The 24,808-nt window shown below is 36.8% G+C and overlaps 1 protein-coding gene across 4 annotated transcripts in view; it reads left to right on the forward strand.

Moving 5' to 3' along the window:
* igf2bp2a (insulin-like growth factor 2 mRNA binding protein 2a) overlaps positions 1–24,808 on the forward strand; it is a 62,878-nt gene that overhangs the window by 21,892 nt on the left and 16,178 nt on the right. For all 4 annotated transcript variants that reach the window (XM_042731018.1, XM_042731017.1, XM_042731020.1 and 1 more), the window contains exons 3-6: positions 18,672–18,720; positions 20,104–20,155; positions 23,405–23,468; positions 24,049–24,336. In XM_042731018.1, coding sequence (XP_042586952.1) covers positions 18,672–18,720; positions 20,104–20,155; positions 23,405–23,468; positions 24,049–24,336 — 453 coding nt within the window. The remainder of the gene's footprint in view (positions 1–18,671; positions 18,721–20,103; positions 20,156–23,404; positions 23,469–24,048; positions 24,337–24,808) is intronic.

Below are 24,808 nucleotides of genomic sequence, written 5' to 3' on the forward strand. Positions count from 1 at the left end.
TCTCAGTGCATTGGACTGAAATATTCATCTTATATGTTTGCATTTGTATTTTCCCATTTTAAAACTACTTCAGTTGTACTTACCACAAAGATTAACTGTAGTGAAATAAATAGTGTCTGTAGCAATTAACTAGACTGTCAGAAATCTGTCTCACTTCTTTTATGGTTTAGTGTATATGCATATTATGGGAGATGTATTACTGGTATAAAATATTAATAACTTCTGCATCTTCCTGCAGAGTAAACATATACTTAGTGTATAGAAACACTAATTACCTAGTCATTGGTTACTGCTGTTACTGACTTCATATCATATTCATTTATTTCAACGTTGACTGTCAGTTTTGCCTGCAGGGAGGACTATCAGCGGGTGAGATATGAATGGTTAGGGGAGACCAAGTGTCTGAAGTTGTTTAACAGAGTACATTTCAAATAGTGTTTTGGTTGATCTCTAAATATGCAAAAATTAAAAAATAAAATATTTCCTATAAGTAGTAGTAATAATTTAATAAATAATAATTTAATAAATGTCAGTTATCCTGCAGCATAACTGAAAATATGAAACTTTATTTTTTCTCACTTCCTGTTTTTATTTGTTTAATGGTGGGGATTTAAAGTACGTTTTCAAAATGGTCTTTATTTAAAAATGAAGATTACGTAATTATCATTTATTCACCCTCATGTTGTCATGAGGTCATACAGATTTGGAATGACCTGAGTAAATGTTGACAATTTAAATTTTTAGGATATTTGGGATTGAGGTCAATAAAGCATTTTTTTAACTAATCGTTATCAATGGCTATCCTAAGCCCGATCTTATCTTACTCCTTTATTTTAGCTGTCATGCTGGTGTTGTGAAGTAGGTGGTGGTATGCACCTTCCAGTATGTTTATCAACTGCTATTAAAAAAGAAAAGAAAAGGGGTGGGGTGTTAGGGGGTGTGGCCCATCCGAACACTGTATTGGGCTGCGGCAGACTGCGTTGCATCGTTTTTTTTAAAAATTGCATTGAATCGCATTGCGTTGAATCTAATTGAATCGAAATCGGATTGCACTGAATCATAAAAGGCGTGAATGACATTGCAACACATCCATAGCTGCTTCAAATCTATCTTTAATGTATCGTATCATTGGATATGCATCGAGATGCATATCGCATCGGCCTTAGTTATGGAGATGCACATCCCTAAAATGTATGTGTGTGTGTGTGTGTGTGTGTGTGTGTGTGTGTGTGTGTGTGTATATATATATATATATACACACACACACAGGGGTGCACATAAGTTTTTCGGCCTGGTTCTCATTAAATACTACTATAAAAAAAATAAATTAATCGTAGTGATAATATTGTTGCACTTTATTTAGTTATTTTTTTTAAATAAAATAATAAAGTGTGATAATACTATTATATTTCAAAATAAAAATGGAGTATAATAAATACAAATACAACAATTTTATAGTAAACTTAAAAATAAAATGCTAATATTTACTTCTTTTTTTAAAGATGAATTTTCATCATTTACAAACTTAAAATTAGCAGGCTTTTTTTTTGGCGGGTTGCCGGCAAGTAAGTATTCGGTTGTTAAGTGGTGGCGTTAGAAGCGCTGTTTCCGGGTCCAAGCATCAACTCGCTTCACTTGAGAATACTACCTCAGCAGCCGTTTATGAGCACTGTTTATTTATATTAAACATTTAAGCTTAACGTTTTTAAACTTACAGTGAACACTACAATCTCCATGCTCACAGCGTCCCAAACACAAATAATTTTTATATTTATTTATTTTTATTTATATTTTCATTGTCTGACCATCTGGGATTTCGGTATGGAGTTAAAGGTTAGGATTATAATTTTTTTGGTAGTATTATATCGCATTGTGAGTGTATATTAGCACCTTTTGTTGTTTTCTTGTGGTATCTGATAGAGCGTTTGGACACGGAAGAGGTGACATGTGACGTCAGTCTTAACAAGCGAAAATGCGCTTCCGGGTTTAGCTGCCGACTGAAGCACATCAGTGAATTAAATGTCACAGTTTTGCATTGTGCTTTACAAAACGGCAGTGGGTAGCCTAGATTTATTTATCTATTCAGTTTGAATAGAAATCTTATACATTATTATAGTTTGTCGATCTAAAATGGTAATTGTGCCTTGACAGCTGTCAACCATGTCAGTATGCAAATGCACTGTCAGAACTTATTTACACAGAGCATTTTTTTTTTTTTTTGGTTGCGCATGCGCTTCTGCGTACCACTTATGTGCACCCCTGTATGTATGTATGTATGTGTATATGTATATATAGATATATATATATATATATATATATATATATATATATATATATATATATATATATATATATATATATATATATATAGACACATTAAAATACATTGACTAGACCAGTGGTTTCCTTTTGCCCAGACCCCTACCCCACACGTGATATTAAATGCAACCCATATGTGTAATTAAACATAAAGCACGAGTCTTTTTTTTTTAAGCATTATTAAACTTTAATCTAATTGAAGAGACCACTTATTGAATTCAAGGAGGTGTTTATCTGTTGCTTAATCCCTGGTTTAAGGAATGTACAGTGTGGAATGTCAGCTAAAGAATACCCAGGATTAATTGTTAACCCTGGGATAAAACCCCCTTTCTAACATAGCAAACTTTTTTTACTTCCTCAAAACTTTAAGCAAGTACTAAACATTTCTTAACAGCTGCATAAACCTTTCCTCCTTAAACTAAGTTTAGGAGTACATGAGTGGCTCCTAAGAGCAGGACTGTCTGACTGCTGGTTTGAATGATTGAATATTGACAGCAGCAGAGGGCCTGTCAGGGAACTGTTGCCTCCTTTTACCCACAAGGAGCATCAGCCTCACGCAGGATTTCAGCCAGGCAGGTGAAAACACTGCATTCATTAGCCTTCTCTCTGAGAGTGAGAGCGACAGCAAATGAGAAAGAGATGGAGAGTGTTATATGGTGTTGTCCCCCTAAGGTCCTTTTGTAGGAATGTCTAAGGCACAGAATAAAAGGGCAGCATAGATCAGAATGGTTAGGAAGGTTTCTGCAGTGATCGATAAACCTCACTGTCACAGGTCACATTCATCACGTTGAACGTTTTTGGTGTCATTTGAGCATGTTGTATAAAACATTGCCTTCCTCTGTGATGTTTATTTGGTAAGAGTTCTCTCTCCTTTAGTTGCCTCCTTACACTCTGAGGTAAATGTAAATCTGAGTACATTTGGTATATTTATTCCCATCTGATAAATTAAAATGTAAATAGTTTTTCATACTCAAGAGATGACTGGATTTTTGAGCTAACTTTACAAAATAGATGTGTTGCTTCTCCAAATAAATTGTGTTCTCATTGAGTTTATTCTTGAAATGCATGGCATAATCTTGTTTTTTCTGTTCTGTTTCTGTTAGAAAAGTACGCAGTGTTCCAGTGACACTTGGACAGTTCCGAGTTTTAGTTCCTGTCGTGAGAAGCTCTGTCGTGAATTCAGGAAACACTGAAAGCTCAGTCAGTTGTAACAGTGGGGAGGAAGTCATTTGTGTTGATCTCAAGGCAGACAAAACATTTGTGCAAAAGTACTCGCAGCCCCATCTTTGGCAACTTATCTGACAAGAAGAGTGACCCTCTGTTGAGGTGTTAACCTCATTTGATTGCACTCTAAATGCTGCTTGTATTGTAGTATTACTGCAGAATTTTAGCTGTTTCTGTGTATTTGTGAGGGAGAAATGATGTGGGTTACTAATACTATCCTCCCATTTAGTACTTTTTTTTAAGCCACAGAGCCCGTATTTAAATATAAAAGAATTAAAAATATTATAAATTGTGTAAAATATCATTTGCAAAATATTTTTTTTTAAAAATGTCATTTATTCCTGTAATGCAAAGCTGAATTTTCAACAGCCATTACTCCAGGCTTTAGTGTCACGTCATCATTCAGAAATAATATATAGCTACACTGATTTGATACTCAAGAAACATTGCCATTTATCAGATAGCCTATCATTTATTAATGTTGAAAACAGTTGTACTGCTTTATGTTGTTGTGGAAACTGCAAAGATATTTAAGATGAATAGAAAGTTCAAAATATTTTGTAACATTATAAATATCTTCACTGTCACTTTTGCTCAAGTTATTGCATTCTTGCTGAAGAAAAGTATTAATTTCTCAAGAACTGCAGGTCAACATTCTTCCCATCTTTTTTATGTGCTTCTACGAATCAATAAAATTCTCAAGAAAACCAGCAAATTTGCAAGCATAAATGCTTCTTTTTTTCATAGGGGTTCCTGATGGGAACCCATTGTGGCTTTTTAAGTTCATATGAATCCAAAACTATTAAACCCAGGAATGTAATTCTTTTTAAAGCATCTGCATATATTTACAGCCCAAGTACAAGACATTTGAAGTAGGGCTGCATTTCATGCATCTGAGGAGGGAGCAAACGTTCCTGAAACTGCTAACTTAGCTCTTCTTCTTTGAGTCTTTATGAGGCCACACTGTGGGATGTATAGGACAGACATGGAACATTGGCCGTCTGTGGCTTGCGAGCTGCCGCCTGGTGTCAGTTCTGCACACCCTTATGAGTGTGTGAGTGTATGTGTCCTGCCACCCATATGGAGTGGAGCCACTATGTCTCATCTCTGCATGAGTGCGTTTTTTGTTCCTGTGGATGTTACCCATCATAACGTCTGCTCCTCCCATGAGACTAATATGGATTTAAATTCAAAGATGCAACAATAAATGGCAGGGCTGGTAACTGACAAAGATTTCACAATTTCCAATTTGATTCAGAAGCTCTTGATTTGATTTTGAGTTGAATCAGGTTTAATACAGGTCCAAAAAATTTTAAGGAAAAAAAGTGTCTGAACAAAAGTTGTGAAGTAGACAAGGAAACCCTGTGAGTTTTAAGGGCCAGATTTACTAACAGCTTGTACCAGTGCAAACCATCTTTTGGCATTAAAATAATACTGTCAGAATTAAATAAAGATGCGCAGTGAAGAATTTGTGCTGAAAAGGCATGGACAGAGTTATTTTTGTGCCTGACCTTATAGAATATGCATTTGTAGGATTTTCCCTTTCAGATGCAAAATTTATGGGAGGAGAGTATTACACGCATTGGCATTGGTACTCGCGTCAATGCATTTGTGCTTGTCAAATTACTGGTAAACTGCACTAATTTGCGCTGTGCTTGGTATATTGTGTTGGTCGATATGTAAATGAGATGTTGCGTCTGTGTTCTTTAATTTGTTTAATTTGTCAGTAAATCACCTGCAGAAATTTCCTCACCCATCAGCGCTGTTTTGGAATTGCACTCTCACGCTAATTTGGTAAATCTGGCCCTAAAGGTTCAAATTATCAACAGAGTATAAACTGTTAAAACACAAATATTTAGTGCTGGGCGGTTTGACCAAAAATTTATATCACGGTTTTTTTCTAAATTATGCCGGTTTCCCGGTTTATGACTTTTTTTTTTTTTTTTCATGCATAATCAGGTGTACAATGTATTTTCTGCTGGTTGATATTCCAAGACGTGCTTTTAGCCCGACAGCACTTGCATAAAATGGTTGTTTGGTCGACGTCGGATTTTTGGAAACCAAAAACCCGCCAAACAACAGAACAGGCTCCTCTTTTTGGCACAAGTTCTTCTGTGTCATGTTCTACTAGTTCTGCTGCAGCATCCATCTTCCCTGTAACGCTGTTTCACACATACTCCGTCTGCAGTGGGACGCGTTTGCAGTCCGCTACTGATCCGCGGCTGTTTAGTCCACAAACACAACATTTGTTCATTATTTTGATTTCATATCATGTAAACACACACACACACACACACACACACACATATATATATATATATATATATATATATATTTTTTTTTTTTTCTCAGCATTGTGAGTCTACAATCACAGAACAGTAACAATCTTTCATAGTTATAGACAGTTTAAACTCAATAAATATAAACAACGCATTATTCATGCATTTTACTTCTAGGTTTGTATTATAAGCTGCTCAAGCAAGCAGCAAAACTTTTAAACACAATAATTAGCCTACTTTTCTTGTTATAATATTTAAAATTAAAACACCACAGACAGAAACAGTCTCGTGCCTTTTGCATTTAAATCTTTATCACAAGCAATCCCACGGGTCTTAATGAACTTTGTTTTTCTGCCTCCATAAAAGTGAATATATATATTGTTTTCCTTGTTTATCTAAAAGTGCACTTTTTCTTGTTTTAAACCTAGCCAAAAACCCATGTGTTGCGTGTGAAACAGCTTTAATTAGTATTCATTTATTGTGAAATGACTGCATTTCCGTGTCAATCCATGTTCATTTTTTACCATGAACAATGCGCTTTCACTTTAATTCAGCGCCTGCAGCACAGCAAAAATAGACTCGGTACATAAACGTTCGCTGCACTGCTGCAGACGCACCGCTCCTTGAACGCACTGACGGACCGCAACCTCGTGCAGTATGAACGCTGGAATCCGTTAACATGGGTGCGTAAAAAAAATACGCAATGCATACGCACTGCAGACGGAGTATGTGTGAAACAGGCGTTATAACGTAACACCAGAGCACTACTGTGTTTACCCATAGACAGTAAAAGAAATGGACACAGCAACCCCATTGGAACTCAATTGAGACAAGTGAAGCCCGTTTTTAGCGATTTTTAGAACTTCCGTTTCTGACGCGCAGACTCAAACTAAGCTTGATGACGTCAGCAACCTGTCTGACAGATGTAAACCTTCTAGTAGCTGTGCGTGCAAACTGCCATCGTTAATCTTGCAGAGACGGCGAGTTTGAGCGGGGAGTTCTTTGGCCTGAGTGAGCAGGAGTAAGTATTCTGATTAATTATTTTGTATAGTATTTTAAAATGTAACGCCAGTACGCCATATCTCTTGACGTCTCCCCGATTGCCTGCGAGCTTCTCCTCCTGTCTGTACGGTAATTTCTCTACTGTGCGACAGAGAGTCGAGTGGTTATGACGCAATCGTTAGCCTATTTTTACAAAAACTGTTTCTACGGGGCCATAATGTAACATAGAAGGTAATGGAGCCCTTTATACATTGTCGTGTATCTTTAGAAATAAATAATGGACAAATGGAGTCTTTAAACGCCTCAGATGTAAAGTTATTCGCTGTCAAAGTGACGCAAAAATGAATGGGAGTCAATGGGATGCTAACGCAAGTGAAGTTCTGCTACAAGATGGCGGCACGCAGCCGACTTCAACTTCCGGTCGACTTCCTTGCCCCCTGTGTTTGGAGTTGTTGGTGTTTTGAAGTGAGACATTGTAAAGGGTCCGTCTGAAACAGTGTGCCGCGGCGCAACATAATGTTCTGAACGTTGAGTAATTAAATACATCAGTATGGCGGTATATTAAAATTAACATCGTAACAAAAATATACACCGGTTTTCGGTGTAAACCGGTATACCGCCCAGCACTACAATTATTTATGCTTTTAAACATAAAAACATGTTTTGTATACATCTGATTTGCACATGAGGCAGTTTATATCTACTTTTTAATAATGTGATTGTATCTATAGTCTATCAGTGGCTGATATAAAAACTTGATTTCATGACGGATTTAAACATTCATTAAATAAGACATCACTAAAAGGTTAAGTAAAAATATTATGAACAGCATGTTTTATATTTAGCAAAATATAGTTATTTTTCTAGCTTACTGTTGATCTGTAAACATTGAATGGTTTTCCTGAGGAAAATGTAGAATTATGTGACATTGTTTACAAGCTGTTTTATTGACGTCTGATAAATGATTACATAAGAAATTATACATTTAAGTTGTACTGTTTGTTTCAACACACCTTCTGATGTTCAGTCATGTTTATTTTATACTTTAACTAGTAGTAAAGATGGAGAAAGAGATGATCATTCTTATGTGCTGTTGCTTTAACTGAGGCGGCTACAGTGAACTGTCACACCACATTAAAAGCATCAAAACAATGTGTACTTTTTAAGTTGCATGATAAAATTGACGGAATTTGAAAGCTAAGACAAATTGGTTCTCAAAATGAGTATTGATTAAGTAATTGATATCATCAACCCAATAAACGGCCATTTTGTTGGTAAAGCTGCTTTCTTATTGCCGTTTGTGCCCATTGTCTGGTCAGCATGAGGATTAAAGATGATTATTATGGTACCAAAGGTCTTTATTATATATTTACACTAAGGTTCAAATGGGAGGGGTTAATGGGAGCGTCCCAACCAGCCACACCTTGCTCCTTCTAAGGAACATGTAGTATTTAAGCTTCAATGTATATGTCTCAGGAGCAGATGGAGGTCATGCTGATCAAGAACCTTTTTAATTCATCACAAGACATTCATACCAAGTGTTAGTCGTTTTTTGATTGCTGATCTGTTCTCATTTCCTATGCATGGATCCAGATAAGAGTCCACTTCCTTTCTTTGTGTCCACAGCCAGAGGATTAGAGAGCAGTGAGGTCCACCTCTTTCTCATCCTCCAATGAGGAAAGGCCGAAGGTTTGTTCTCTGTCAGCACACGTGTGATGCCCAGTAAGCCGCCCCTGCTCACGTGCCTGCGTTGAGGCTGGGTGATTTATGTATGGTGAATAACATTTCGTCTGGCTGACAGGGATGATCAGATGGTGGTCGTTAGCAGGTCTGAGAGGTCCTGGCCCAAGGTGAATGGTCCTATTCTGACCCGTCTGCTGCACGGTGAACGTTCCTTCGCACCATCCACGCGTATGTGAGGATCTGTATGTGAGGGTGTGCGCCGACATGGTTTTCTAGCTTGCTCGCTGCAGCTGGCTGCTGTAAATATTAGCTTTTCAAATGAACGTGGCCACCCTCAGATATTCAAAGGCAGAAATTGAGAAGCATGTTTTTTTATTTAGTTGTCTGGCACCCTTTTCTAAACCAGCAGCAGACAGCTTGGTTACGTTCAACAAACATACGGTAAGCAGTGCATTCAGCCTGCATCTTCTAGTGCTGGTGGTTTTGGACTGGGGTGAAGGGGTCTGTGAGACTGGTTTCAAAAGGCATTGGGTTTGCTCCATTACACATAAATATAAACAAATACTCACTGAAGAGTTTCGAAAATAACAAGCTAATAAACCTGCCCCCTCCTGATGGCACATCATAAATTGATCCTCAGAGATCCAGAATCTGCCTCAGTGTTTGTGTGTGAGCTCATTTATGGCATTATTTATGTGCGTGAGTTGGGACAAATGCAAAATTTAAGTTTTGCTTCTCTGTGCATGTTTCCTAGTGTGATTTTGTGTACAGTAAATAGGCCTACACCTTTTCAATGTTTATTTTATGAATGTAATAGTTGTGGCCGATACCAATAAACTGAAAATATTATATTCATTGTATTGGCAGATAAATGGGTTGGAAATCTGTACTATTTAAAAAAATAAATAAATACAACTAACTAAAATTGGTCGCAGCTTAAACTGAGTTTGTATTTGGTATATTTGAATAAGTTTTAAATGTATAGCAGATATTAAAATATGTAAAAAATACATTTGTTATTACAGTTTGTGATTTAAAAAAATAAATAAATTTTTACTAGGGTTGTGTATCACCAGCAAAGTCACGATATGATACGTATCACAATACAGGACTGCACCGAATTTCACCTCAACAGAATTTAGTAAAACAGCTGTTTATTAAACTCTGCATACTATAGGGCCATTTCTAACTAGGGGTGCTCCAATCAGGATCATTGAGGCCGATCATCGATCGCCGATCACTGAAAGCAGTATCTGCCAATCCGATCACCGATACCAATCTTTTTAAAGGCTTCTATTTATCATTTATAGCTATATATATTGATACTCCAATCAGGATTTTAAGAAATTTATTCAGGGCCTGAATTTCATTTTTGAAAATGGGATAATTCCCCTCTTAGGTGACTCTTGTGAGAGGGGAAGCAGCACGGACTGTGCTTTCACAGAAGAGTCCGCTACTGATCCGTGGATGTTTATCACAAAGGCACAAGCACGACATTTATCCATTTTTTTGATTTCAAATCCAAACATCATCGGTAAAAATGCTTTTTCAGCATTGCAATTTTTTTTTTTTACACAGTACAGTAATACAAACTTTAACAGACATGTTTAAACAATAAATATAAGCAACAATACTTTTACTTTTGCATTTACTTCTAGATTTATGTATTCATTTGCTCAAGCAAGTGGCAAAACATTTAAACTACTTTTCTAACATTATCATAAACTTACCATTGACAGAAATAGTCAGCTCTACTGCCTTTCCTTTTTTTTTTAATATTTATTACAAACAATCCTGCCGTTCATAAAGAACTATGTTTTTCTTCCTCCAAGAGTGTCATCTTATTGCCTTGTTTATCTAAAAGTGCTCTTTCCCTTCAAACCTAGCCAAAAAGCCATGTGTGTTGACTGTGAAACATAGTAGACTTTAATAATATGCATGTATGGTGTAATTACTACATTTTCATGTCAATCCATGTTTATATTTAATGAAAACAATGCGCTGTTACTTTAATTCAGTGCTTGCAGCGCTGCAATAGACTCGGTGTGGAAACGATCTCTACACTACTGCAGACGCGCTCCCGGACCGCAACCGTGTGTGCAGTGTGAACGCTTTCCACTAACAATCCGTTAACATAAGTGCGGGAAAAAAATATGAAGGCGTGCGCACTGCAAACGGAGTAATGTGAACCTGGCGTGCGCGCTGCGAGTGAGCATGAGCTCACGGACTCCAGGAGAGCGCACAAGCCCTGAATGGTTAAACACGGGCAAGAATTAAAAAGTAATTAAATTTATAAACTTTAGTGATGATGTGACACTGCCTCGATTGTGCAAGTGACAGTTCCTGTGTCAACTGTGCAGCTTGCTTATAGACAGACACGATGTGTGGTGATTTGAAGCTGTTTGTGAAGTTACATCTCACACAAGGTTTTCAAATTACTTTGTAAGTTATTTAATGAAGAAATATAACATTATAATTATTTCACCTGCGCCAGACAGAAACTGAGACGGTGTCGCTGCATGTCGTGCCAAACCTTTCACTGCAGGCACATCAGCTTGAGATCGGTTTTATGACATTGGCCTTTTTAGAGAGCGCTGATCAATCATCCCAAATCAGTTATCGGCCGATTGTGATCGGTAGCCGATCAATTAGAGCAACCCTTATTTCTAACTATTGACAGAGCAGACAGTTAACCTTTACATTAATAAATTTATATTGTAACATACTCATACTAATATATTTAAAAATAATTTTTACATTGCTGGTAGGTTATCATTGCACAAATTAACATGCTTTCTACATTAAAATAAATAAATAATAATAATTAGAAAAGTTCTAAACTAATGCGCTGTCTTCACTGTAGCTCACACACAAGCTGATTCACTCACACAGATGACGTTGCTCGTGCACACATATATTCAGCAACACAAACTTTTTAGTGCTGCCCCGCTTTTTTATCAATAAAATAGATAAAAAGCTCACGAGCTACATTATTTTTTCCCAACAAGGAGCTTCAATGTAAATAGAGAAACGTGGGAAAACAGTGGTAATTCATACATACACAGCCTCTCTCTCTCTCTCTCTCTCTCTCTCTCTCTCTCTCTCTCTCTCTCTCTCTCTCTCTCTCTCTCGTATAAATATACACTTGATGAATTACACTTCTCTGTTATAGAATATTGAAGTGGATGTAGGTTTACTGGTGTTTTAATGGTGTTTTCGGATTTATAGCGAGTTTATAGAGTGGGGGTGGACGTGGTTGCCAGGTTGACAAAAATAAGTAATACACTTAGCAGATATTTTAGTATCGTTCAAGTGGGAAGTGGGAATATATCAGGCAACCCCGATTGTGTTCCTCTGTGGCTAGATGAAACCTAGTTGTAGCCCATATATTATGCTCTATTCTTTATTTTTTAGAAACCTCACACTTTTCCTTTCCATTTAAACGGTATTCTTGTATTTAAATTAAGTGCGGTCCACTGCTGCACATGTGCCACACTATAGATACAGGGCCAGCTGTATTGATACTTGTTATGTCAAATCTCTGTGGCGTTATATCGGTGACAGGCTCATAATATCGGCTCATAATATCAGCAAAACGATATATCACTGGGCTCTACTTTTATGCATGTCATTTATGAATGTGAAGAAAGGCAGAGAGATGCTTATGCTGCTGAGGTTTACCAGGATCCTCCTGTGATGGGCAGGGCGTGTGCGTCTGAGCCTGTGCACGTCCAGGAAGGGCTCAGTAATCCAGTGCTGCCACAGGCATGCTGAAAATGAGGAGCCCCTGAAGGATTGTGGAGAGCACTGTCACTTTTTCCACCCCAGCAGGGTGGAGGAGAGATGGAGAGATGGAGGAGGAGAAGAGAAGGAAAGAACACGGATGGTTATGGTGGTTAGAGGGAGAGAGTGAGCAGACAGAGAAAAGAAGACGTCCACTTGTTGTGTCGTCGGCACTTGAACCTCAACACAAGGCATGATGGAGAAACGAACCGCTGCTGCTAGCCTCTCCTTTCCTGTGATTCAGTGATCCAACCTTCACAAGTTTTGTAGAAGGGGTGACCACTGACAATAAAAATAAAAGGTCCCACTTTATATTAAGTGGCCTTAGCTACCATGTACTTACATATAAATAAATCATTTGGTACGATGCACTAAGTGTGCACATACATTTTTTAACTTGTACTTATATGTAATTACATCTGTTATTAGTTTCTGTATTTAGATATAATTACACTATTGACCCATCATCCCTTACACCTGAGCCCACCCTTAACCTAATCATACCACAAACCTGTCCCTAATCTTACCCATATCCCACCTCAATAGCAGCAAAAATGTTTTGCAATATAGTATGAACACAATAAGTACATTGTACTTATTTTTGGATGCAAGTACGTAGTACTCTATCATAGTACCATATCACCCTGCAGCCCAAGACTGGTCACCCACTGAAGTTAATGAGGGTTGAGCCTGGTCAGTACCTGGATGAGAGACCTAATGGGAAAACTAGGTTGCTGCTGGAAGAGGTGTTAGTGAGGTCAGCAGGGGGTGCTCACCCTGTGGTCTGTGTGGGTCCTAACGCCCCAGTGTAGTGATGGGGACACTATACTGTGTTCCTGTATTCCTGTGGCTCAGTGGTACAGCATTGCGCTGGCAGCGCAAAAGGTTGTGGGTTCGATTCCCAGGGAACACATGTTAGGTAAAAAAAAAAAAAAAATGTTAGCCTGAATGCACTGTAAGTTGCTTTGGATAAAAGCGTCTGCTAAATGCGTAAATGTAATTAACTTTGGGTGAGATGTTAAACTGAGGTCTTGACCCTCTGTGTCATTAAAAATCCCAGGATGTCTTTCGAAAAAGAGTAGGGGTGTAACCCTGGCATCCTGGCCAAAATTCGCCCATTGGCCTCTGACCATCATGGACTCCTAACCATCCCCATATCCGCTGATTGGCTTCATCACTCTGTCACCTCTCCACCAATAAGCTGGTGTGTGGTGGGCGTTGCTGTCGCATCATCCAGTTGGATGCTGCACACTGGTGGTGGTTAAGGAGATCCCCCCCCTTTTTTTATCAGCATCAGCCTTTGTTTAATTGCCTTGTCATTTCCCCATATAGTTATATTCGCATCAGCTTTACCACCATTTAAATCATATGCTTATTTAGAGTCAGATTTACTAAACAGGGCAAATTAGCGTGAGAGCGCTATTCCATAAAAGTGCCGATGGGAGGGGAAAATTCTGCTGGTGATTTACTGACAAGGTGCACATTAAAGAACACAGACACAACATGTCATTTTCACAATGACCAGCGCAATCTACCAAGAGCAGCACAAATTACTGACTGCTTAAAGACACTGTCTTTTTGGGCATTAAATAACGCCGCAAATACCCGTGAATTAATGAGTGCAAATCTAAGTAAATTGCGTTGTGTGATTTCATTTAAATACTCTCCTCCCATAAATTTTCAGATCGAAAGAGAAACTGCTACAAATGCATATTCAAAAAGGTGAGTCACAAAAATAACGGTGTTCAGGTCTTTTCAGCACAAATTTCCCAGTGTGCATCTTTATTAAATCCTGTCAGTAGTTTTTTAACGCCAAATGACGGTTTGCGCTGCCGATGTTGTGGTGCCTAAATTCACTTTAGCATTTAAAATGTTTCTTTTTAGTGTTGAAATTCTACCCTAATGTGAAAATAATTATCAGTATTGGAACAGAATTTTTTAATATTGCTGTATCCTTAGTATACACTACTGTTCAAAAGTTTGCAGTCAGTAAGATTTTTTAATGTGTTTGAAAGACGTCTCTTATGCTTACCGTTAGCTTACTGTTAGCAAGTCAATAATAAAAAAAAAACTATTGTGAAATATTCGGACTATTTGATATATAACTATTTTCTGTTTGTATATATTTGTAATTTATTCCTGTGATGTCAAAGCTGAATTCTCAGCATTATTACTCCAGTCTTCATTGACACATGATGCTTCAAAAATCATTTGAATATGATGAATTAGTGCTCAAGAAACATTTCTTACTATTATCAATTAGGGCTGGGCGATAAATCGATTTTATCGATTAACTCGAATGTGTAGTTTACATCGATTTGTTTGAATGAAAATCGGTTTTCTTTTTAACATCCGCCGGCGCTCCATTCAGGGCTCCCGTAGTTCAGAATGGGCTTAAGCATTTGATACAAGCTGTGTGTTTAGGTTTTTTTTTTTTTTGGGTGGGGGGGGGTTAATCGTTTAATACTTGTCCACGGTTCCTCTGACGCTGCTTCTGAATCTCTCTCCGGCCGGTGAGGTTTACTGTTAGTGATCCTTTTAAAAAATGTTGTTATGTCCATAATGTTCATTTCAGCCGGTTATCCAGTGAGCTCGCTACGACGCCGGTGAAATAAAAAAGCCTGCCAGCCCCCATGACAACGACGAAGAAGAAGATTTATATTCTTCTTCGTTAGTTTTTATTGGCAGTTGGCATACAAGCTGAGTGATGCGCGATGCATTACCGTTCGCCACCACGCACGGTAATAGAGCTTTTGTTTCATTTTTTGCCGCCCCAGTCTGAAAGATTGAGAGGAAATGAAACAAAGATAAAGTTATTTTAAAAAAGATTCGGGGCTTTTGACAAAACATTCGGGGCTTAAGCCCAATTAGCCGGAAATTGATCAGAGTTTGGTGTGAAGCTCCGCTACGTTTCCTGCTGTATGGACGTGCGCTCCACTCAGTCGCTCAGCCGCACCAAGCAAGCGCCCCGTTAATATTCCGCTCACCCTCGCCATAAACCAATTCCCGCTCAGATCCCGCTCCGACATAAAATGTCTCTAGCAGGCCTAATGTTTACAGTTTGTAACGAAATTCTTGGATAATTGTCTAAAATTATGCATGCAGATAAATGACAATTTTTCAAAACGAAATTATTACATTCTTCTTAATTTTATTAATTGTATTAGGCTAATTAAAATGTATTTAATATATTAATCTAACCTTAGTAAACATAGCCTACCTAAAATTCAAAAGCTGAAGAAGTGTATTTGATTTTCATGAAAATAGCTGCCGTTGTTATTCTTGTTATCTAACGGTGTAGACACAGTTAGACACTGTCTGCTCTATTTACAACAAGATGGAGATATAGACTAGAAAATATATTTACACTTTCTCTGTCCTGCGTCCATGACACTGACTCACTGCGGAGTTGGCAGTTTTAATCTTAACAGCTCTTAACACAGAGTGTGCACATGGATGGTTAGATGCATGATGGGCTAGTATAATCTTTCCAACATTAAGGTAATACTGCTTTTTTTTTTTTTTTTTTTTTTAATCATCTTGTCTCAGTTACAAATTTGACTGGTAAATCATAAAGAATGATAGCCCCTTTTGTATTGCATTGCATTGCATATCAGGGATGACAGATTGATAAAAAGACATGCTTTTTGTGACTAGATTTGGTTTTTTTTGCTTTGCGGTAAAAGTGGCTCTCTGATTGACTCTGCCCTATCAGTGCGACTCCCATGAAAAAAATTTATAAATAGTAAAGACCTTTGACAGTCTTACAGACTGTATCCAGCATGATAAGAATGTTATGTTACATTTTATTTTATGTAACGTTTTCCACGGTTTACAATGGCAGGACCTGCCATCTTGTCTTTTTGGCTTGTTGTTTTCTGATTGCAATTTTAACCTGAACGGGGAATCCAGATCAAATCCCAGAAGGTAAAATCAAAACAATAAGTTAAAACTTGTTTTGAACAATTTCTTTGTCATCTAAATATTGATTTTAAGTAGGGAGAAAAAAAATCGATTTAAATCGTAAATCGGATTTTTTGTTAAAAAATCGGGGATTTTTTTTTTAGGCCATATCGCCCAGCCCTATTATCAATGATAAAAACCGTTTTGCTGCTTAATGTTTTTGTGGAAACTGATACTTTTTCTGAGAATCTTTGATCACTAGAAAACATTTACTTGAAATATAAATCTTTTGTAATATTATAAATGTCCTTACTGTAATGTGTGATTAATTTCATGCATCCTTGCTGAATCAAATAAAAATTGTACTGACCTAAACCTTTGAATTGTATCGTACATATGATTTGTAAAAAGATTATTTAAATGAATAGAACAGAAACAATGTAAAATTGTAAAATTCAATTCATGGCAAATAAAAATAAAAATACAGTGTCTGCAAGTAAAAGCTGTTTATTTGTAGACTGGGATAATAGCTTGGCTGGAGTAGTACTACAGGTGCATCAGAACTACAAATGACATGTCTGTCAACTCAAGTTGTGTCACAACCAGCTACAATGGACTCCTCCACTGCAGACAGTATCATTGATTATAATGAGAGCAATTTAGTTTATCAAGTGAAGCCGATCATGTCCGCTGTAGATGTGGTGTTACAGTTGAACCTCTAATTGGAGGGTCAGGATGAAGCGCTGGAGGTTTGAGCTAGCTGAACTGCCATGCTCAAATGGGATATCCCAAATTGCCCCTTCTCAACAGGAGGCTTATAAGGATTGAAAGTTTGCAGGCTACAGTTTTAGCCGAAGCTGAAGGGATGCGTTAAGGTTGAGGCAGTTAGAAGGCTTGAGGAAGTGTCACGGTTTACAGAGCCGTGTGAGCGCTCGAATCAACGTAGAGTATTGCAAAGTGTGCTGGGCAGAGGGTGAGAAAATGTGTAAAGACATGAGTGAGGGAAGCTGTACAGTGTATTCAGTTCACTCTGAAAGAATGAGTTTAATCTCTTCCTGTCGGGCATTGTGAAAAATAAGGCTTGGCGCATCTTTGTAAGCCTCTTGCGTGCACTGTTTTCCATCTGTTTACTCTGCATTCGTCTTACTTTTATCAAAGTCTACCTGCAGAAGAGCCCTAATGAACGGAGAGTGAAAGTGTCTCTGCAGATCTAGCTCTCCCTCTCTCACTGCTCTTTTAAATCTCTTCCTCTGGCCAGCTCAGTTCCACTCATTTTAATGTAGTTGTTAACAGCTTGCGGTGGAGCGGTTTGTGTGGCTTTGGTGTCAGTATGCTCACAGGCTGGTGGGTAGCGTCGGACCTGACGAATGAAGGATCACAGACACAGTCGAATCCCTCTGGTGCAAAGTAGTGAATGAGAACTGCTTTCCCTTTACTACTCCACTTCTTTCTCTCTCGCTCTCTCTCTCTCCTGAGCATGTGTCATTGCATTGGACGGTTGCCCGCAGTGAACACGATGAGCTTGTGATTGGTTTAAAGGATTTGAGCAAATTTTAGAATGGTGCAGAAAGACTTTGGACTTCATAGGCAGCAAGGCAATGGATTTATCAAAATACTGTACAATAACCATATTAAAAATGCTCCAATAGGGGCAACTTTAAACTTTTCTTTTTTTTTTAATTGTTGGCTTAATTAGGTCGAAATTGGAAGCTGTTAATATCTTATTTTTTTCCATTATATACAGCATATGTTGTTTTTGTTTCCCATTAGGTTTAGAAATACCTTAACAATAGAGTTATCAATAATGTATTTTTGAGATGGCTAATGCATCTTATATCATATTTGATATTTGATATTTCAAAATGTGTATACTTGCTCTGCAATAGTTTATACAAGTAATTTTTGGTTCAGTCAGAGGAACCAGCTTTTTAGCCTAAGAATAAAAATAATAAAAGGCATGTTTTTCACACATTTTACATAAAATTGAACAATATTTTCACATTTTCATAATAATTTCAACAATAATTTTTGTTTATATACTGTATATCAATATCACGAAACATAGCAATATAACAGCAGTATTTTTTTACTAAAACATTTTGAAATATAAAAGATGTTATGCTGGACTATAGTGTTTTCAGTCATTGATTCAGTGATTAGAATTGATTCAATTAATTTTTTTTTTCTGTCTTAGTTAATGATTTGTGAGATGACACAGTCTTTGACAGTTTTTAGAGAAAAACACTTAGAAATAATCACCATATTCACAATATTTCAAGAACGTGGTTATGGTTTCTCATGTCAAAACAAGTGGATAACTCAAGTTCTAGTTCTGTCCCAGTTTCTTTAGTTTCTGTTGGATCTGATCTAGAGGCAGCCTGTATGTTTTTACGCTGTAGCACCTTTGTTGAATACCACTGTGCAACTCCCTTTCACTTTCTTTTTTGTCTCACTGTCACTTTCTTTCTGTGTCCGCAGGAGTCGGAAGATTCAGATCCGGAACATTCCTCCTGATCTCCAGTGGGAAGTGAGTATGTAACCGCTTGGGCAGAGAGAACTGTGTGTGTGTGTGTGTGTGGTCAAGACTCTGTCTGTCTCCTCTGGGCTGCAGCGCTTCTTTCTTTAACTCATGGTGCGTTAGGGAAGCTCCACCCATACACACACAAGTACACTTCCTCTGCAGTTCATGTGAATCTGTCTGGAGAGAGTTCAGCCCTGGTGACCAGATTGTAAAACCTGATGACATCATCACAGTGAGCGCTGGCCCACTTGCACGCTCTCACATACTTGTGCATGTATTTGGACACTGTGCCTCTGTATTCTGCATTGCTCTTTTGAGTTTAGCGGTTCGCTGTGTGAAAAATGGTGTGTTCATTCAATATCATACCATATGAGCAATTACTACTCACAAAAGCAGCTGATTTGATGACATTTGCACACCAGTTTTGAATCTGAGCATGAACAGGCACGTGACATGTATGATGTGTTGTATGATGAGAGCTACACTACCGTTCAAAAGTTTGGGGTCAGTTAGATTTTTATAATTAAAGAAATTAATATTTTTGGTAGCAAGGAAGCATTAAATTGGTAAAAATACTAATGTTACAAAAGATTACCATTTCAAATAAATGCTATTCTTTTGAATACATCAAATAATTGTGAGAAAAAACTACTATTAACTGCTTTCAACACTGATAATTGTAAGAAAGTTTTTTGAGCACCTAATTAGCATATTAGAATGATTTCTTCTGAAAGTCTGGCATAATGGCTGCTGAAATTCAGCTTTACCATCACATAAATAAAACATTTTTAAATTAATTTGAATAATACATGTTTGGTTATTTTTTAGAATGGTTTATATTTTATTCACTATTAACTATGACTTTTCCCTCAATAAATTCCTAATTTGCTGCTTATTAATAGTTAGTAAGGTAGTTTAGGTATTGGCTAGGTTTAGGGATGCAGAATAAGGTCATGTAGAATAAGGCATTAATATGTGCTTAATTAGTACTAATAAATGGCTAATATTCTAGTAATATGCATGCTAATAAGCAACTAGTAAAGAGACCCTAAAATAAAGTGTTATCAAATGTTTTAAATAGAAAACATAATTTTAAATTGTAATTTCACAGTAGCACAGTTTTTACTGCATTTTCAATCAAATAAATGAGATATAAACTTCCACCAAACTTTTAAATGGTAGTGCATGTATACATTGTGTTAGACAGAAAAATAATATCATACAGGGTTTGATATTGGCATAATGGTGAGTATAATGATGGCATTTTCATTTCAGGGTGAACTATTCATTTTATTTTCCATCTCCTATTTTCTGGTATTCAATCTAAAAGCAGTTTATGAGATGTTTTGCTGTTTGTGTTTGTGACTGATTGTTCTCTTCTCATTGCAGGTTTTGGACAGCCTATTAGCAGAGTATGGTACTGTAGAAAATGTGGAACAAGGTAAAGGAGTTGCCATAGTCTAAAGTGTTTATACTTGCAAGTTTTTTTTTTTTCTGTTTGCATAGTTGACATTTTAAGCATTGCTAAATTCCATCTAAAAATGTTCAAATACTTTTTTAATCAACATGTTTGCAGCTTGTATCAGGTGGATGCTGAATCACTTTCATATTTACGGCATAAGGGAATAACCTATTTATGAACCCATTAAGATTCTTTTCTGTTGGGGACTTCGCCTTACAGCACATGTAGTGATGTAGTGTGGATGAGTCTAAATTGCTAACAGACTGTGGACTACAGAGACACTGTGTGCATTTAAATCACACGTTATCCAAGCTTAAATCTCTTCAGCGCATCCTGCCAGTGGAGACGTCTCAGTTTTGATGTTCTGTAATTGTCTTTCCCAAATGAGAGAGAGCATGAGAGTGTGAATGAGAGGAAGTCACAGACAGAGGGCTGACGTGAGCAGTGTGTGGATTGAAGTGGGACAGAGTGGCGAGGCTCCAGCTGTAACGTGTGTAGGGAGGTAGGCGCCTGCGGTCTCTTTCTCACTCACAGCTGAGACAGATTGCGTGTATACCTGGTATTAACATGCGTCTCCTTCGACTACTTGAGATTTGATAGAAGGGTTTCTGATTTAGTGACTCAAAATGTTTCTATCCGTGTGTTAAATTAATGTTGTTATGGTGGTGCTTGACATGACCCATAATTGTATGTTGATATCAGACACAAACAGCTGTTCATAATCCAGACAAAGACACTCTCATTTTAGTAAACGTATTAGTAATATTCAGAATGTGAATGAGTCAACAACAAAGGAACAAGTTTAAAAAAAAATTGTGTAAACCACATGTGCAAGGGGCCTAGAATTGTACTATTTAGAATTGTACTGTATTTATGTTGGTTTCATATAGTTTTTTTGTGATTTCCAAGACAAGTTTACTTTTAAGTGTTTAAATGACTTTAAAACTGTTATGTGGTTTAACAATCAATTAAAAGTCTTGTTCTAACACCTTGAATATATGTGACATTTAACAATATTGATTTTGTTCATTCATTTTTTATTTGAATTACTAGTTCTGGGGAGATACAGCTTAATTAACCTTGATGAAATTAACCTTGATGAAATTGAAAAAAGACTGTGCTAAATTACTTACAAAATAATTACTAGTCATTTTTTCATTTCAAGAATTTCTTGAAAGTTTCTTTAATTTACTTTTGTTTCATTATAATAAGACACATTTTCGACTCTATACCATTAAAAAAATATAATGAATTTTAGTTGTGAAATGAACAATGACATTAAAAACATTCTCTTTATAGAAAAGGTGTATTTAAGCTATTGTATGCATGAATCCTTTTTTAAATAAGTTTATAGATCCTGACAAAAAATGACATCATTGATCAATTGACATTTTAAAATGACGTCATATCCTTAACCCGAGTTTCCATCCATAGTTGTGAAAAAATTAGGCAAAAAATTTGAATATTGCAGAAAACATTTGAAAAATAAGCTCTGTTTCTATCCAATGAGTCAAAGACAACAAAATTGTCACTTTCTGGTAAACTGGGACTATAAATCACTAAGAAAAGTAGGAGAAGCCACTGAATATAATAATTTTTTAGATATAATAAATTACTTGAACCTCAGAGTTGGTAGACGAAACAAAGTAATTCGGTCATTGTTTTCGGAGGTGGATGCCTGCTGTTTGGGAACACAGTTCTGGGAGGTAGTTGTACAGAAATACTTTGATGACAGACTTTGGTCAGGCATTTCAAAAATGTCCATTTCAGATGCTATGGAACGAGACTGGTCCGCTGGTTAGTGAAGTTATCCCATCCCATAGCGCAAAGTCACACTTTTTGTGTTTGTGCATTTCCGTCTCCCATTATTTGCATGAATCCTTTTTTAGTCAAAAACCACCTCAAGTGAGCGTCAAAACATTTTGCGAATTGAAGGATTTTTATTAAAAATTTGACGCTTCCATCACTCGTTTCTGATGTCAGAACGTGCATAAATACAAGCTGAAGGAAACTTAGCTTATTGTCTCAAAAACTACAGAATTCCCAATCCAGTCTGAATGAATGAAATCAAAGACTATAGTAATAATTATATCTTAAGTGTCAATTTTTCAAAATTGAGATGTATACATAACCTGAAATCTGAATAAATAAGCTTTCCATTGATGTATGGTTTGTTAGGATAGGACAACAGTTGAAAATCTGGAATCTGAGGGTGAGAAAATTGCCTTTAAAGTTGTCCAAATGAAGTTCTTAGCAATCCATATTACTAATCAGAAATTAAGTTTTGATATGTTTACAGTAGGAAATTTATAAAATATCTTCATGGAACATGATCTTTACTTAATATCCTAATGATTTTTGGCATAAAAGAAAAATTTATAATTTTGACCCATACAATTTTTTTTGGCTATTGATAGAAATATACCCCAGCGACTTAAGACTGGTTTTGTGGTCCAGGGTCACATATGATGGCATATGAGGGCATTGCTACTTCTCGTCGTTCTTTCTCAGCGATTATTGCGTGATGTGTCTTCATCGGTGACACTCATTGGTTCTGAGATTGATCGCTTGAGCTGTCTTACAGAGAGGCTTTGTGGTTCTCTTCATGTGTGAAGCTCTGGATTTCTGCCCAGCCATCCCACTCAACTTCCACTGTTCTTCCAGACAGACTGTCTGGTCCTCTAGGCACACAACTCCATCTAATCAATAAAAAGGCAGGCTCTCCTCTTAAAAATGCCATGCACATGCGCATTGGCTCTGCAGTGGCTTCTGTCTGTAATTATTCAAATGAACCAAGAGGAATTCTTGTAATGTGGCACAACCTTCATTTAGCCCCATTTCACACTCTTCAGGGAGTATAATACAGCTTGACCTTTAGAGGTCCGGATCTGTACGCAGGTGCTTTTGTTAGCTGTTGGATGCGTAAAGCTGCATGAACTCTTCAAGTGGAGGTCTATCTCTCATTGTGTGTGTATTTAGATGATACACAGGGCTTTGATCTGCGGACGTCAGGGTTGTTTTGTGCTTGTTCTGTGAAGTACACATCTGGTCATGGCACAGTAATCCTTAGTTTATATGCAGACACTGAGACACACAAGAGGCTCTTCACAGCACTAGTGTAAAACTGCATTTGTTTGTCTGTATGCACATAATACAGAAGCATGCAGTCTCACATTTATGAATATGTTTGAGCTCCCTTTTTCTAACTGTATTCATTCTTTTTTGCAGTTAACACTGATACAGAAACAGCAGTGGTGAATGTGACATATTCAACAAAAGAAGAGGCTAAAATGTAAGAATCTGAGTATGAAGGTTTTTTTGGGGATGGACAGTATGGCCAAAATCATATATAGACATTAAGTTTAACTGTAGTTATTTTTGCTCTTTTTAGTATTATTAAAAATATTTATTATTCTTATATGAAATGTATAAATAATAAAATTTAAATGAAAACTGAATATACAAAAAAACTAAGCCAAAATATTATAAATTCTATAATAGTAAATAAATAATATTAATATAACACTGTCATAAAATTGTAATTTGTAAAGTAATTACAAGTAACTACAAGTAATTAAATTTTTTTTTGTCACATTAATATATTAATATATATAATATATAATCAGAATTAATCTCCCCTGAAAAATGTAATGTTTCAATAAATCAGTCCCATTATAAATGGCAAAAGTTTTCTTTATCATACATGCTTTTCTACAGAACCTCTAATGGTTGCTGAATTTTTAACTGTCACCAGTTATACACCGTCATACTGCCCTGTCTTATTTTTTGATTTACAAAATAGCAGTACAAAACAAACCATCTGTACACTGTCATTGTATTCCACTTATAATTGCCCCCCTCTGTGTCTTCAGAGCTGTTGAGAAGTTAACGGGACAGACCTTTGAGGATTACTCGTTTAAAGTGTCTTATATTTTGGATATGGATGCTGCTCCGCCTCTGCCTGCGACCCGGAATCGTCGGGGTGGAAGGACATCACGGGAACAGGACTCCCAGCCTGGGACCTCTGCAGGCTCCCTGGCGCACCGACAGAAACAGCAAGACTTCCCCCTGCGCATGCTGGTGCCCACGCAATTTGTTGGAGCCATCATTGGCAAGGAGGGGCTCACAATCAAAAACATCACCAAACAGACACAGTCTAAGTGAGTGAGAGAGTGAGATCCTTAAGTGTATGAAGAGACATCTGTGGTTAATAAGATTCAGAAGAGTTCTTCCACTGCAATGGAATTAATATAAATACAACTACTATTTATTTAATGGTCACAATTTATTTTAATGTCTAATTCTAACTATTAACAAACCATTAACTACGACTTTCGCCTCAATACATTGCTAAACTAATTTGCTGCTTATTAATAGTTAGTAAGGTAGTTGTTAAGTTTAGGTATTGGGTAGGATTAGGGATGTAGAATATGGTCATGTAGAATATGTGCTTTCTAAGTACTAATAAATAGCCAATTTGTTAATAATATGCATGCTAATAAGCAATTAGGTAATAGTGAGAATTGGTCCCTATACTAAAGTGTTACCTATATAATTAATTGCATAATAAATGTATTAATTACAAATGTGATATACACTACCATTCAAAACTTTGGGCTTGGTAAGATTTTT

This window comes from Cyprinus carpio, chromosome B9, assembly GCF_018340385.1.
Source record: "Cyprinus carpio isolate SPL01 chromosome B9, ASM1834038v1, whole genome shotgun sequence".
NCBI classification, from domain to species: domain Eukaryota; kingdom Metazoa; phylum Chordata; class Actinopteri; order Cypriniformes; family Cyprinidae; genus Cyprinus; species Cyprinus carpio.